The 15313-nt window shown below is 37.7% G+C and overlaps 1 protein-coding gene across 2 annotated transcripts in view; it reads right to left on the bottom strand.

The window, feature by feature from the left end:
• Positions 1–15313, bottom strand: part of DOCK8 (dedicator of cytokinesis 8) — a 92425-nt gene that overhangs the window by 12466 nt on the left and 64646 nt on the right. For both annotated transcript variants that reach the window (XM_072404190.1, XM_072404191.1), the window contains 15 exons: positions 14931–15070; positions 14564–14733; positions 14267–14406; positions 13189–13371; positions 12887–13016; positions 11245–11335; positions 10711–10807; positions 9554–9688; positions 9035–9187; positions 7957–8115; positions 5525–5625; positions 4201–4393; positions 1633–1776; positions 1188–1319; positions 182–316 (listed from right to left, as the gene is read on the bottom strand). In XM_072404190.1, the coding sequence (XP_072260291.1) occupies positions 182–316; positions 1188–1319; positions 1633–1776; positions 4201–4393; positions 5525–5625; positions 7957–8115; positions 9035–9187; positions 9554–9688; positions 10711–10807; positions 11245–11335; positions 12887–13016; positions 13189–13371; positions 14267–14406; positions 14564–14733; positions 14931–15070 (2103 nt within the window). The remainder of the gene's footprint in view (positions 1–181; positions 317–1187; positions 1320–1632; positions 1777–4200; positions 4394–5524; positions 5626–7956; positions 8116–9034; positions 9188–9553; positions 9689–10710; positions 10808–11244; positions 11336–12886; positions 13017–13188; positions 13372–14266; positions 14407–14563; positions 14734–14930; positions 15071–15313) is intronic.

Raw genomic sequence — 15313 nt, 5'->3', positions numbered from 1 at the left:
CAGAAGTTAGACGATACAGCAGCAAAAAGGCCAAAAAAATCCAGCGGCCCCCCTCAGGATGAGCAGCAGAAACATCAGGATGGACCCTGTTAGACTTTTTTCTAAATGGTGGTCATGTCTATGTATATAGTAAGCCTTTATTTTTATACAGTTAAAGAACTTGTTATGGTATTGCACTCACCTCTAATCTATGGGAAATCTCAGGAAGCTTAGTGATTGCTGGTTCTTTGTAAATAAATTCTTGTTCATCTAGATCTCCAAATCTTGCTCCATAAAATCCAACACGGAAGTAAGTTCCAAACATTCTTTTCTGACCCTGTTATCAATAAATTAATATTTTACTTTAACCCATTAGACTTTTCATGGAAAAATAATAAAACTGATATTTTAAGTCCTTGATAAACTCGCAAGATTTAGTGGTTTTACATTCTTTAAATTCAGTCTGCAGATCAGACAGATCTCCTCTGCTGCTAGAAATTTCTTTACTAGTGCAGAAGTGTTTATTGTGTAGCATTTATAGGATGATTTGGGTACACTATAAGTTATCACCAAAACAAACATACAACCTTTGTCACTGAAAACTTCATTGAAATAAATAAAGAGTCTAGGGCTAAGCACACACATGCAATAATTGTCGTTGGAAAGGATCTTTCATTATCCTTTCCAACGTCAAACGACTGCACGATGCATGAACAAGTGCGGTACATACAGCACTGTTCTTTATTTGGAGGGGAGGGGGGAGAACGATGGGGCGGCACCCTGCTGCATTCTCTGCTCTTCATATTTATTACGATCGTTCGCGGTCCGTTGTTTCGCCAGGACAGTCGTTCAGATGATGGACAAAGAGCACTGTACACACACAAGATATCAGCCCTGAGCCGATTATCGGATGAGAACGATTGTACAAGTGTACGTAGCCTGGTAGGGTAAATAGCAAAATAGCAACTGCACCTAAACCTAGTAAAACAGAAGTGATTCTGGTTAGCCCCTTTTAGCTGGGTGCATCTGCTGGGTGGTTACTGAAGAGATAGGTCACAATACAGGGGCTGGCACTCACCTACAATTTCTTCCCACCCAGCCTTAAACAAAATTTTGGGTTGAACACAGATTTTATATATATAAATGGTCTATAATATATATTTTCCAGTTAAACACATGCATACAATGCACCAGTAACTTCCAAGTACCTTATGTATTATGCGATCAAAAGCCTTCTGCAGTTTCTCATGAGTTAATGCAAGCTTGCGGAAGTCACGGTGAGCTTCAAGAACAGGGATAACAATTTTGTAGACTTCATTCACTGTTTCATAAAATCCTGCCTGTAACAGACAAGGAAAAGTTATTGTTGAAATTATGTGCCAAAAATACCAATGTTTTTTAGCTGTGGTATACATATTTAGAATTTCCACTGATGTTCTTTTATATAACTTGGTGACATGTACTATTTCTCTAGGGCTACATACTGTACATGTGGAAACAGTAATACAGAATTCTACTATCTATTTACTATCTTCTAATATTTATTCAAGCACTTCAGTGTACAGGAAGTATTCATAGGAGGGGTCAGGTGAACATCCTTAGTAATGTTTTTACATAATGTATTGAGTTCCTTTATATCAGAGCAAAACCTACTTGAATGAAGAGCTCTGCAGCCTGTTCTAAGAGCCCAACCAGTCCATTTTCTGAAAAGTATCTTCCAGAGCACACTCCATCTTCATCTGGGGTCAGAATGTCATCAGACACTGCTGATTCTTCTATCACATTAGAGGAAATGTTCTGCAAAGATCACATACAAAATATATAGTATACATATTAAAAAAATGTGTTTTTTCCTGCATGTAAATTATTGACCTAAACTTTGGGAAAGTACTGCATGAGTAGTAATGAATAAAGAAGCGTGCATACTTTTTTTGAGAATTGTCTCCACTAATGCCAATACTAAAATACCTTCTATAAAGTACATTGGTATGCTGATATGATGAGATATAATGTAATGTTGTATGTTTTATAAATGGAATATAAATCCTGTATACCCAGTTATATCACATCATTGATTATGTACATAATCATCCAATAATGAGTTCATAACATCTCAATGTATCCGTACATAGAGGCAGTTTGTTGAAAACATACACAGCACTATTGTATTGATTCTGGTAGGCTCATGTCTTATCTATGCTGGCAGTGCAGATAAATGCAGGCAATGTAATGTGTGTTTTTTAACTTTTTCACATAGATTCTGTTTTTAATACAAACAACTGCAAAACAGTAAAAGGAAAAAGCTTTCAATGAGTAGCAAATAGAACTTTTTTTCATATATTAAGCATTCTAGGCTTCTACACTGCATGAACAATAAGAACCCTTTGATATAACATAAAGCTAAATGAGGTGTCATATACATTTTGAAAATAATCACACAGTGTCACACTTACCTCTTCCTCACTAAAGCGCAGACAGCTCTATCCTGCTCATGCGGGCAGTTCTGGTGCTGGGCATGCCTCTATTTCCAAGCTTCATCAATTATGTCCAATCCTCTGGCCAATCAGAAAATAGTCTCTTGACCAGCCCCTATTTAGCTAGCTCACAGACTGCACTTAGTGTTTGTGCAACGTGTCTCCATTGTGCCAAGCCCCTAGTTCTGTTGAGCTAGTTCAGGTTCACCTGGTGCCTAATTCAGCGTTTCCTGTGTCCAGCTCCTGCGTTAACCCCCGCGTTGTCCAGTCTGTTGGTTCCCAGCCAACTTCCCTGTGCTGTTCCAGTGTTCCTGTCTGTCTGTGGATATCCCTGTATCAGCTGTGGCTCCTGTTGCTTCCAGTGTCTCCTGTGTTCCCTGTGCCCGCAGTGGCCCCTGTGTCACTAGTGTCTGTCTCCTGGACCCCTGGCTATTGACCCTTGGCTTGTGAATCTGACCTCGTTGCTTGCTGCCTGCCTCGACCCAGGCCTTTCTTGACTATCCTTCTGCTTTGTGATTTGGTACCATGTTTTGCCCACCTTAGTGTGCCCAAGGTCGGCAACCTGGCAGTAACCAGCAGCCCAACATCCTCACCATCAGAGGCTCTGGAGAAGACCTGGTTACTGCTTAAGCTGCGTACACACTTGCAATTTTTGTCGTTGGAAAGGATCTTTCACGATCCTTTCCAACGACAAGGGACTGCACGATGCATGAACGGTGCTGTACATACATGTTCATACATGCATGCATGTTCATGCTCTATGGAGAGGGGAGGGGGAGAGCGAGGGAGCGGCACCCTGCTGCGCGCTCTCCCCCTTCCCTTTCATTAGGATCGGTCGTCGTCCATCGTCCGTGGATCCGGCAGGTCGGTCGTTCGGACGATGGACGACACCCGACTGTACACACGGCAGATTTTCGCCCGATAATTGGCCGATGCCGATTATCGGGCGATAAAAATCTGCCATGTGTACGTAGCTTTAGACTCTGCGCCTTGGCCCTTCCCAGGGCTTACACCACCTCTGTGCTAGCCATAGTGCCCCCCAGTGGTCCTGTCTCTCGCGTGACAGACAGACCCAGGTAATTGAAAATACTATACCTGCCACATATTAATGAACATTTAGTATATCACTCCCAGTAAATTATTTAGCTGAACTTTGTCCATGAACTCTAAAAAGCCTACAGTAATATCAAGCCAGCGCAGTCTACTGCATCCACTATGAGACCGGCTCAGATATTTCTATTTTAAAATAGGAAACTGGTTGACTTTACGTTCTGCAAATGTGAGTTACTGTACTTGGTTGTCATGTTGACTTTCTGGTTTCCAGGGCCTGATTTATGAAAGCTCTTCAAGGCTGGAGAGGATACACTTCATTAGTGAAGCTTGATCACCCAGCTTCACTAATGAAAGTGTATCCTCTCCAGCCTTGGAGAGCTTTAATAAATTAGGCCCAATGACTTTCCTGGTCTTCATACTCCTTTCAAGTTAATGATTGAGAAAGTATTTTCATCAAAGAGAATAATGGCCATTACATATTAAAATAGATAGTAGGAATAGCAGCCCCCACAGGAGTTCAGGAGTCAGTCTACAAAATAGCCAATGACTTAGGAAAAAAGCAACTGGATCACAATGGTAATACAATTAATAAAGTTTTTTTAGGATTGATCCCAGGATATCATAAATGTTGCAAAATGTACTAGTAACCAATGATCTACTGTACTCACAATTTATATCTGTACAGTACACCTACCTGAAAGCTAACACTGCCAACCGGAAGATAACTACAATCCTCCAGAATGCTCAAATATTCTGCTACAAGTGCTGCAGCATGGACAAGACACATGGCTGCCTCCGTGTAACATTTCCGCTTTACGTGTTTCTCTGCCATGTTCTGCAGCCAGGTGAGTCTCAGATCTGGGGATGTCTGATAACCTTTAGCAATTCTGATTGAAACATAAAAACATTTGTGATTATAGACATTAATGGTATTTTATTTAAACAGTTTTAATTTAACTGCTGCAGCCAGACTCATTGATCCTTCCCACTATTCTTCTGCTGCCTCTCTTTTTCTAGTACTATTCATTGACTTCTAATTCACCTTAGAATCAAATTCAAGCTCCTGTGCTTTGCCTATCCTTCTGACCTGATAGAAAAATACTCCCCTAGCTGCTCTATTCGCTCCTCCAATGACCTACTAATGACTTCTTCACTCATAACCTTGTCACATGCTCTATGACTTTTCTTGAGCTTCCCCCAACTCTCTGGAAAGGTCTTCCTCATCCTATTCGGCTTGCTCCTACTTTCCGCTCACTTTAAACACTCAAAACCCATCTTTTCAAACTTGCCTACCTATCTTCTTCTGTCTCTTAAATCCCCACTACTTCCTATGACTCCATATCTCCCCTCCTATTGTGTGCTACTTCCCCACCTCCTAGATTGTAAGCTCTTAGTAACAGGGTCCCCTCCTCCTCCTCCAGTGTCACTGTCTGTATCTGTCATCTGCAACCCCTATTTAATGTACAGCACTGCGTAATATGTTGGTGCTATATAAATCCTGTTTAATAATAATAACTGTTACCTACTACATGAAAAGATAAGAGGGAGCAAAGAAAAGCTACACCGTTGTTAACTGTCACTTAAGTGTCATTAGGTGTTTCATCTTAATGTGTATGTAAAACTCAACTCATTTTTTGAATAGAAAATGTTAGTTTTTTGCCTATACCTGTTGGGGAGGCAAAACTGTGAACAAGGACCATGTCAGATCTGAGGTAAGCTGCAGTGTTTTGCCACAAATGTAATTGAGATCTCAACATGGAAGATGTTAGGAACCATTTTTGCATGCACAATCTTGTGATTTAGCTGATCGGTGTATTTCCTTAATAAATTAAATTGTTCACAAAATTATTGGTATTGTGAACATTGCACATGCCTTGAATATAATAAATGAAACCTGTGCTGCAACAGCTGCAAATATAAAAATATGTCTCATGTGCAGGGTGGAGTAATGATAAGGAGCTTTTGTTTTAAACAGTTGTAAATCACAAAGTAAACTGATTAGTCTGGGTAACATGTACCTGTACATCAAGTCCATTAACATCTCCGGGTCTTTTTGGAAGGCTCTCATTTTCACTGTGTCTGATAGAATACTGTTCAGATTGTTCAAGAGCTCATTTACCTATAAAGAAGAATGACTTGATGACAACTGGTAGCAATGATTGTAACAAAGAGAATAATACAAAGAAAAGAATTAGATGACGTAGGTGAAAAAAACAATTGCTTATTTATAAGTTTTGCAAAAAAGGTTGGTTTCTAACCGGTCCAGTCCTGCACCAGAAAAAATACTATTTAATTCAACTGGATAAATAAGGCTTATTATGTCTACAAAAATACTTGCTAGATCTTACCATAGGGACTACAAAGGGGATTGTAAAAACATTACTAATGATCATAGACTAAATTAACATATCTTGACTGAGTCTGAACTTGTTGTAGCTTTATGGAGGAGAGGGCTAATCCCAGGTGAAATTGTTCTCAGCCTTTTTATTTATCTACAAAAAATTTGGATGATGCTATAAAATTGGGTGGTGTGGATAAATATGTTTTTGTGAAAGCATGCCTCTAAATAAGGCTAAGCATACACATGGAATTATTGTTGTTGGAGAGGATCTTTCCCGATACTTTCCAACAGCAAACGACTGCATAATGCAATACCGAGTGCTGTACATACAGCGCCATTCTGCTCTATAAAGAGGGGAGGGGGGAGAACCACAGAGCGGGACTCCGCTGTGCTCTCTTTTCTTCACTTGCATTACGATCATTTGTCCTCCATCGTCCATAGAGCTGCAAGGACGATTGTTCAAAAGGAACTATATTCCAAAAAAAAAAAAAACCCACACCTTCTATTCCGCGTTCTGATCACTTAGCCACGCAGGGGTGTCCGGCATCGGGTCCCACATCGTCTCAACATCTGTCCTTCTTCATCCTTCGTCAACCTACTTAGGCGTAGGTTCTGGTGACGTAGGATGAAAAAAAAAATTGACGATCTCACTGCCCAATGCATAAGATCGGCAAAATTTTTCTCTTTGAGCCTCCCAGGATGCCTGACGTAGGTATCCAAGGAGGCTTTGTGCTCCCATTCATTCTCGACTGCCTAGGCGGCCGAGAATTAGGGGGCGGTGCTGCACCCTTTTTTTTTTAACAGAATTTTTACCTTCCATAAAAGGGTTCTCTACCCTTTTATCTAAAGTGAAAATTCAGAGTTTAGGTACGCTTTCAGATGATGGACAACGAGCGCTGTACACACGCAAGATTCTCTTCCGGTATCAACCCTGAGACGATTATCGGACTGAACTGTTGAACTGTTGCACATGTGTACGTAGCCTACATTTTGAAAGCCAAATAAAGAACACAGTTGTTATATAGTTGATTTTGCTGTGAATCACACTGCGACCTGTGTGCACATTTTTCATGCTAAATTCTGACTAAGCAGTGGCTACTTTCTGGTTCCTAATAATAAGGACATGGTAATAGGACCTCCTTTCTTCATGATTTATTTATTGAGCCTATTGCAATGTTAATCAAAGCACATTTCAATGCTGATAGTCAGACAACTATATTTACGTAGCACCCAAGTTTCCTATGTGACATTTAGCCATAGCTTTACTTGCTTGTTGTAGTTCTGTAAAATGTGTTGACATATCGAAACCTGAAATACAAGTCGTGTTATATAAAGCTTCTACTGCTGATGTTGTAACAGTATGTTGTTGTGTTTATTTAGGGAAATGTCACTAGGATTTTTCCATACTCTACCACATAGCTCCTATAAACCAGTATTGTAATTAACACAAACCTATATAAGGTTACCAAAGTGCAAATAGCCATAGGGTAGAAAAAATAGAATGAGCCCCCTACCTATTTCTTGTGAAAGTATTTTAACGGTTCCATTTGCACTCAGTGTAGTAATGGTAAATAATAAAGGAGTTTATTAACCCCCAAACCCCTAGAATATAGAAACAAAAAATAATATTCCCAGGGGCAGTTACAGCTTAGATCATTTTGCCATTAGGAACTATTTTAACACCTTCATTTAATCAGGAGCTGTTTGACCACTTAGACTTTGTGAGTGCAAGTTAGAATTAGCAATTCTATTATTAGAATTTTACAGTGGAGAAGTGCCCGCTTGCACTGGTGGTCTGTAAAGTAGTGCCCCCCTACACACATTGTCAGTGAAGTGTTGTCCCCTTGCATTATTGGTTATTGAAGTGTCTCTTGCATTGATGGTGAATGTATCATGCTACATTAGTAATCAGTAATCAGCTCCATTACATCAATGGTCAGTGAAGTGCACCCCCCTATCCTCCCCATCACATTGATGAGCCACGCAGTGAAAGAATTGCTTCCTATATTGGTAGACAGTGGGGTGCTACCCTACATTAGTGCAATATAAATCACTATATCATATATATTATGGTAATATAGAGTATGTACATTGTTGCTTGTACATTACCTGTGCAGGAAAGAGAGTAGATTGCATATCTTCATCTTCCTCGGCATATGCTAGAATGCTCCTTAGCGATTTGCGCAGATACTCTTCATTGAAATCCTGTGACTTCCCAACCAGCGAAGCCAATGACATGGTAACTTGCATTTTCACTCTGGCAAAGTTCTAGATAAATCAACCATATTCATATTTACAAAAAAACTATCTATTTTTTTACTGTAATTAGGTAATTTTTTAATTTAAATTTCTTTGCCGATTTTAAAAAGTCAGTTAAACCAAAACTAAAATGTCTGTTTTTTGCAAATGTAGGAAAGCTCAGTAACCTAATGGTTTATTAGATTGGAAATATATTTTGTACAATGGAGAATACAAAAGAAATGGTGCCACCACAATTTCTAGTAGATGGAGATTACAATATTGGAAGGATCCTGATGGTGAACTCTCCGGGGGATAAGGGAAACCACATGGTGGCTTAGCCCATCAGACTTCAGTTAACTGAAATATTACTTTTTTTGACTGATTACTAAACTAAGTCTACATACACACGTGCAATACTTATCGTTGGAAATGAACGACTAATGACCGTGCATCCAATATTCGTTAACAATAAAAGTGCACAAAGACTTGCCAACGACGCCGATGAAGGAGCAATGTCGCTGGAAACGAACAACCGTCCTGGCAGATCTGATTGGGCGACGTTTGTTTGCTATCTATTGTGTGTACAGTCGTTTAGTATTCGTGGATTGTTCTGCGGTACATTTTCTCCTGTACACGTCACTTCCTGCATCGTTCAAATGATCGTATCTAGTGTTTGTGTACATTATTGGTGGATTATGTTTGAACGATCGTATCGTTACAGCATGTACAGAATTGTGCACAATACGATCGTTCAAAATAATTGTGAATAATTGTTGATCGGTTGTTAATCGTTTTCTAACGATAATTATTGGACGTGTATACGTAGCCTAATGGTAATAGAATATGATGTTTATTCTTAGGTAAATTACTGTGAATGGTTATTTTGCAATCAAACTTCAAAAAACTTCTTGTATACTTAATACTATATCTGAAGGCATCAACTTACACTGGTACTACTGAAGCTGTATCTCATTATCAAGTAAAGGGTGGCACAGGCTTGGCTCCTTGTACTTTCCAAAGCACTGCTACAGTGTTGTAAGACCTTTTGGCAGAGATCAGCACATTGCTCCACTTCTTCTTCAAACAAGGAGTCCCCGAACTATAAGATTATTAAAGTAGTGATTATTTTCATGGATTTTTTATTTTAGCATTGAGTAAATTTTAAAACATTTACCATCTGTGTAAAGATACAATTACATTTACTAGTGCTACTGTTTTCCTAAATTAGTTCACATTTTTCATTAATATAATCATTTAGCATTCAACAAGCAAATTGTTTTAGGATTTCCCTGTTTCATTTACATTTAAGTAAAGTATGGTCTAAACACATATAAGTCTAAGCACATCTGCTTTTTACTTTTCTCTTCAGGATTCTGTTTTAGATCTACATAAAATCCATTAGGTTTAGTGAGGTCAATAGTTTCAAGAATTCTCTTAGATTTAGACTGACTAATAGTTACCATACCTTAATGATAAGCAGTCTGATGGAAGAAAAGCAATGAGCTAGGTATGTGTTGCTCTGATTAGTGCTTAAAGAGTGCACAAGTACTTTAAGGACTCCTCCAAGTTGATTATCCTTGCAATCTGTAGATAAGCTGACCTGAAATGAATACAGGGGGTTAAATGAACATATGAAAATTTACAAAGATGGCATACTTTCTTAGATGAACTGTACAACTATTCCAGGGCTTTAGGTTGTCCCAGTAAAATACATTTATAGAAGGATAAAGTCCCAGTTCTGGCTGTTTTTTACTTGCTTATATAAGTCTGCTTCACAGCTGCCAGCATGGTCAACATTGGTCATATTTTGGGGAAAGTGAGAAAAAAAATCACTGCAAATCTGCTGCCGGCTTAATCATTCATTGAAATTATTTTTCACCCGAAAGTTAAACATTTCATTCCCTACATGTAACTAGTTATTTCAGACATGGGTTAAAGTTTGCACTTTAAATTGATAAAGTTGATGAAAGTGCTTAACATCTGAGATAACATAGGATCAGTCCCATTAATGTATATTGACATACAACATAAGACTTAAGTTTGTGGACACCTGGCCACAACACCTACATGAGCTTGTTGGACATCCAGTTCCAAAATCACATTGTGGATTTTACCCCCCCTTCCCCCAGCTATAACAGCCTACAATGTCCTGGAAAAGCTTTCCATTTCCATTCTGTCTGATACAAGACCTGGCTTGCAATTGGTGTTCCGATTTATCTCAAAGGTGTTTAACAAGGTTGACATTGGGGTTCTGTGCATGTTACACGATTTGCTTTGCCATGGATTGCTAAGTAATCCATGGTGGCTTTATGCACCTAATCTCAATAATTTGGTCATATAGTGTATAAGAATACTAAAGGCCTTAACCACGTACATTAGAAATTGATTTACATTTTCACACAAGTCCAGAATGCTCACTATGGCCCTGATTGAATAAAGCTCTCCAAGGCTGGAGAGGATACACTTTCATCAATGAAGCTGGGTGATACAGAAAACCTGGAAAGGATTTCCTAAAAGTCATTGGCTATTTGTTAGTAAATGTTTTTAATGCTTGACCAGATCCATTCCAGGTTCATCAGCTTCACTAATGAGAAATTTATTAAATCAGGGCCTATATCTCACCTGTAATATGGTTTCCACCACATCCAGAATAATCAAATTGGCTTCGGTAGCTAAGTTTCCACACATAATGGCTTCCTGGTCGATTTCTGCTTTTGCCCTGTCATAAAATAAGATTTTATTTAGGAGTGGTCTCTAACATCAGAACAAGATGAACAATAATTACTGTAAATGTAAACTGCAGTTTAGTTCAAGTAGCTTTGAAAATCTAATAATCAGAGCAAAATGCAGATATATTATCTATTGATGAATTCCCCGTCAACTTTTTTATATTTATTTGAATAGCATATTATTTACCTGTCCAGGTATGTTTCTCCCTGATAAGGGGTGATATACAAATACCTAGTATACCACCAATTAGCCCTCCTATCACACACCTTTTTAATAACCTCATCCATTGTTACTTAGTCTTCTACAATGTACTATTAAGCCCATTGTTTTGCATACTATTCTATATTATATGAACTTTCAATAATATATTATTGTGTTCACTGATACCACCAGTAACATTACCAATTACAAACTAAAGGTGCTTACATATTTAGCCTCTCGTTAGCTTGGCGCCAGTGTGTCTGTTCCTTCCTCCATCGCAGGTTTTCATTAAGGCCAGCAAATTTGTCATTCCCAGCTACAAAAAGACAATGTCACCCATAATTTTTAAGAGTAAATGACAGCCTATATAAATACTCTTCTACATTTTCATGCATCATTTATTATAACACATCCCCTAATAATTATGTATTATGTCAGACAAATGACAACCTTTTCAGTACTGATTAGAGATGCTAACCTGAAAATTAGCAGTTATGTATAAATAACATAGCACTTGTACTGAAGAAAACCTGTTTCAGTGAAAAGAATGTATACAAAGAACACCTCTAAACCAACCTGTCATCTTTCTAGAGTGGAAACATCAATTTGATGGAGTAAACTAAAGGATAATCATACACAAATTTACTTTTCGATTTGTAATTCGATCAGCTGGTAACTAAAAATCAATCGCAGTATCACACACTGAAACTGATGCATAGTCTATTTTTTAGTATCAATCTTTGTAATTGATCAAAGTGCAAATCTATCACAAAATTTTTACTTTATCAGTCATTCAATAATGAAGATAAGTTATAAATTCTAAAAAATGAGGCAAATAGAAAACAGCCCAGAGTTAAACAGAAGTTTTTTTAACCTAATCATTTTTTTATTGTACACTTAATTTTTGGTAAATTTCAAAATAAATAAATAAAATTTTGGATTTATTTTGTTTGTTTGAGTTAGAAACAAAACTGCCTGCACAATCGAATGAGAAAATCAACCCGTGTATGTCTAGCCTAACACTTAGCATTAAGTATGAAATTTACAGGTCATCTGAGCAAACATTTTGTTCACATGATTGCCTTTATTTATTTACATATCTAGTGTTTTTTTAGGGGGACCTTTTATTTTATCATGCATATAACATACCATAATAGGTAAAGGTCTCTAGGAAAGGAAATGTTAGGTGTGCTGTTGCTTACATGCATATTAATGGAATAACTTATTTGCAGTGCTGTGAGAATACACCGTACTACTGCTTAACAAAAAGAAGGTGCTGGATTACACTGATTTTAAAATATTCATGTCATCAAGTTCCTTTTTCTGCAAGTAAAATGAGAGGTGTTGCACTCAACAATCAGTTATATTGCAGTTGTCATTTACTAGAGCACATAAAAAAGTACAAAGCAAAGGCAATGCAAATTATTCTCCATTTATAGATTAGATCCAATTTTTATTTTCTCCTAGATTAAACAAGTTAAAAATTTTTACATTTTTTTTAACATAACTTTGTAGATGTCGGCGACTTTTCCCTTTTCAAATCTGTGACATAGTAACACCTGCTGCTATGCCCCACATTTAAGATAATTTTGTAGAAATATTAATACAATTCAGTATCAGTTTTGTATTTGCCTATTAAAATTCAGTAATGTGTTAGACTGGTAAATTGCAAATACCATTCTGTCTGGTAGAATGACCAGAAGCCATTCTTGAGAACTGGAAACACACGTTTTTATTGAAACATAAAATAAATGTAGGCAGTAGCAGTACCATATTCTTTTTTTAGCATGTTAGCTACCTAGCAGATTGTACTGGGTTAAAATCAAAATAAATCCTATTTGCCTTGCTGTAATAAATTGGTAGGTACCTGTTTTCCAACGTCTCATCATTTCTCCCCTAGCTCCTTCCCCACGTAGTAACGCCTCTTCCAAGCGTGCTTTTACATCCCTGGACTTCTGTAGCACCAACGTGCTCACTTTGTCTGGTGATTGTTTTCCCTGAAAGCATTGCATTGTCAGCTGTGTATACTGGTATACATATTTGAAAAACAATATATAAAAGAAGTTATCTAGAAGTAAATGTGCATTTAAGAAAAATTAGAAAATTGTACAGCCCATTGGTAGACATAATAATAAAAAATGAATGGTTATATGAACTGTAAGAACATACTTTGTACTCGAAGCAGGAGACACACATAAACAGTAGATCCAGTATTCTGTTCAGTTGTAGAGGTGTTAAGTAGGCCAGCCATTTCTGGATGACACTTTGTTCTGCATTTTTCATGATCCACAGAAAGCAGGTAAGTAGGTTCCGTGTAGATTCTGGACTTAATGTAGAGTACATCCTAAGAGGCTAGTGAAAGACAAAAAACACATAATATGTAAAAGATATACATTCAAATACATCTGAAATTGTTTTGTTAGGATGTACAGAAATATTAGCAATTGAACAATATCCTCTGACTGAGGAGCAATACTATTCTATGTCTATACAAGGATAGGACCATGGTGTTCCTATTCTACGCTGTTTTCAGTTAAGGGTAAAGTTCTGCACAATTCTATAAAAATCTTGTAAGGCAAGCTGTGCTTACTTTCTAAATAACAATGATGCTGCAATGCCAGTACCAAATTTTATTTCACTTTTATAGATACCTTGGTGTGTTTACTGGTCTGCAGTTGTAATAATAAATATGGTTACTTACAAATAAACAGCCCTTTACAGTGAGTCTGTGCCATGAAGGACAAAGCTACAGGTCTACCTAAATGTTGTCAAACTGCCCTGCTGCTATACCTTCTCTGTGCTCCCTCATCACCTTCATTACTCATCAGGGCATAGAGAAGAAGCCCTGTTGGAATAGTTTGCACAAAGCTACACCTGTTTCATTCACATGTGATTGGCTACTCAGACCGCCATTACTACAGTATATTATAAAAAGGAAAAGAAAGTTGATATGTTCCCCTATACTTAAAAGTACTAGGTGGAGAGGAAAGTAAGTATACCTAGACAAGGCAGTGGCCACAGCATCTTGACTAGTTTATTTCTGAGTTATATGTAATATAGTTTCTAGTGTATTGGAATTTTTGGGGGAATTACCTTACCCTTTTATTTACATCTGAACAATTTTGATCATTTAACCATTAACTATACATATGCCTGCAGTAATCCTGTTTATTAGTGAAAAGTTCATGCAGGGCACCCTCTGGACTTGTTTAACACATACAGTCTATAATAAAAACATTGGACTTACAACTGAAGAAAGAGCCAGTGGGGGTGGTTTCAGGCCGAACTGATTTCCCGCTACAGCCATTGCAACATTTGGGTTTATTGTGTTCAAAGTATCTGTTTCTTCATCTGTACCACGTGTTTTTGCACTCCGTGTATCTAAAACTAATACACAAATATTGTTAGGAGAAAACAAAACCTAGTGGATTACCATTCAGCTACAAGCATCGCGTACCAAAAACTGTTATTCCTATATCAAACGTTTTGCAATGGCACAACAATGTTATATACCTGCTGTATAAAACATGTGAAATCCAATTACCTGAAAAATCATGCAGCTGAGGAATGGCCATCAAAATAGTGCTGACCAATGGGAGATAAAGGGCAGCAATTTTGTTTCTGATCTCTATCTTTTGGCAGCGTGAGTCCATATCATGTGAGCTTAGCAGATTGTAGATGGCATTGATTGCTTTCCTTTGCACTTTACTGGTTCTGAAAAATCATAGTATTTAATGAGCAAACAAAGTGTAGCTATATACATAGCTTTGAATGCAGAAATTATTTCGTTGCAAGTATAATGTACAGTATGTTTGCACCCTAGATAAGGCCATTTAAGTATTGCCATAAATGCATGCCGCAGGAGGCCTATGTACATGTTTATATCCCATACATACAATAGATTGACATACCCTTCTGCCTCCTGGTCTAGCACAGCTTCCAGTTCTGTAAAGATGAGTCCAGTTAGAAAATGCTTCTGCTTGTACTCGGATGAAAGCTCAAACATGCTTGCAATTCTTTGGTCCTGGAAACTGGAGCATGAACTAGAGTTCTGTAAGAGAACATCTCTTTGCATTATTACATGCCCTTTTATTGCAGTAATGCTTTTAATATGTGTAAGACTTGATTATTATATTACAACTTCACAGCCCCTGGAGTAGAGGATCACTGAGCTTCTGATAGGTTGCTTACAGTTGCAGCATACAACAAAAACTCACTGCAGACCCAGAAAGGTCATCTGTCATCTGCAGTTTAGTGTAGAAGGTCTTACTATGACATTTTCTATATAATGATT

Source organism: Pyxicephalus adspersus, chromosome 3 (assembly GCF_032062135.1).
Source record: "Pyxicephalus adspersus chromosome 3, UCB_Pads_2.0, whole genome shotgun sequence".
NCBI lineage: Eukaryota > Metazoa > Chordata > Amphibia > Anura > Pyxicephalidae > Pyxicephalus > Pyxicephalus adspersus.
This window is presented reverse-complemented; position numbering and strand designations above follow the sequence as displayed.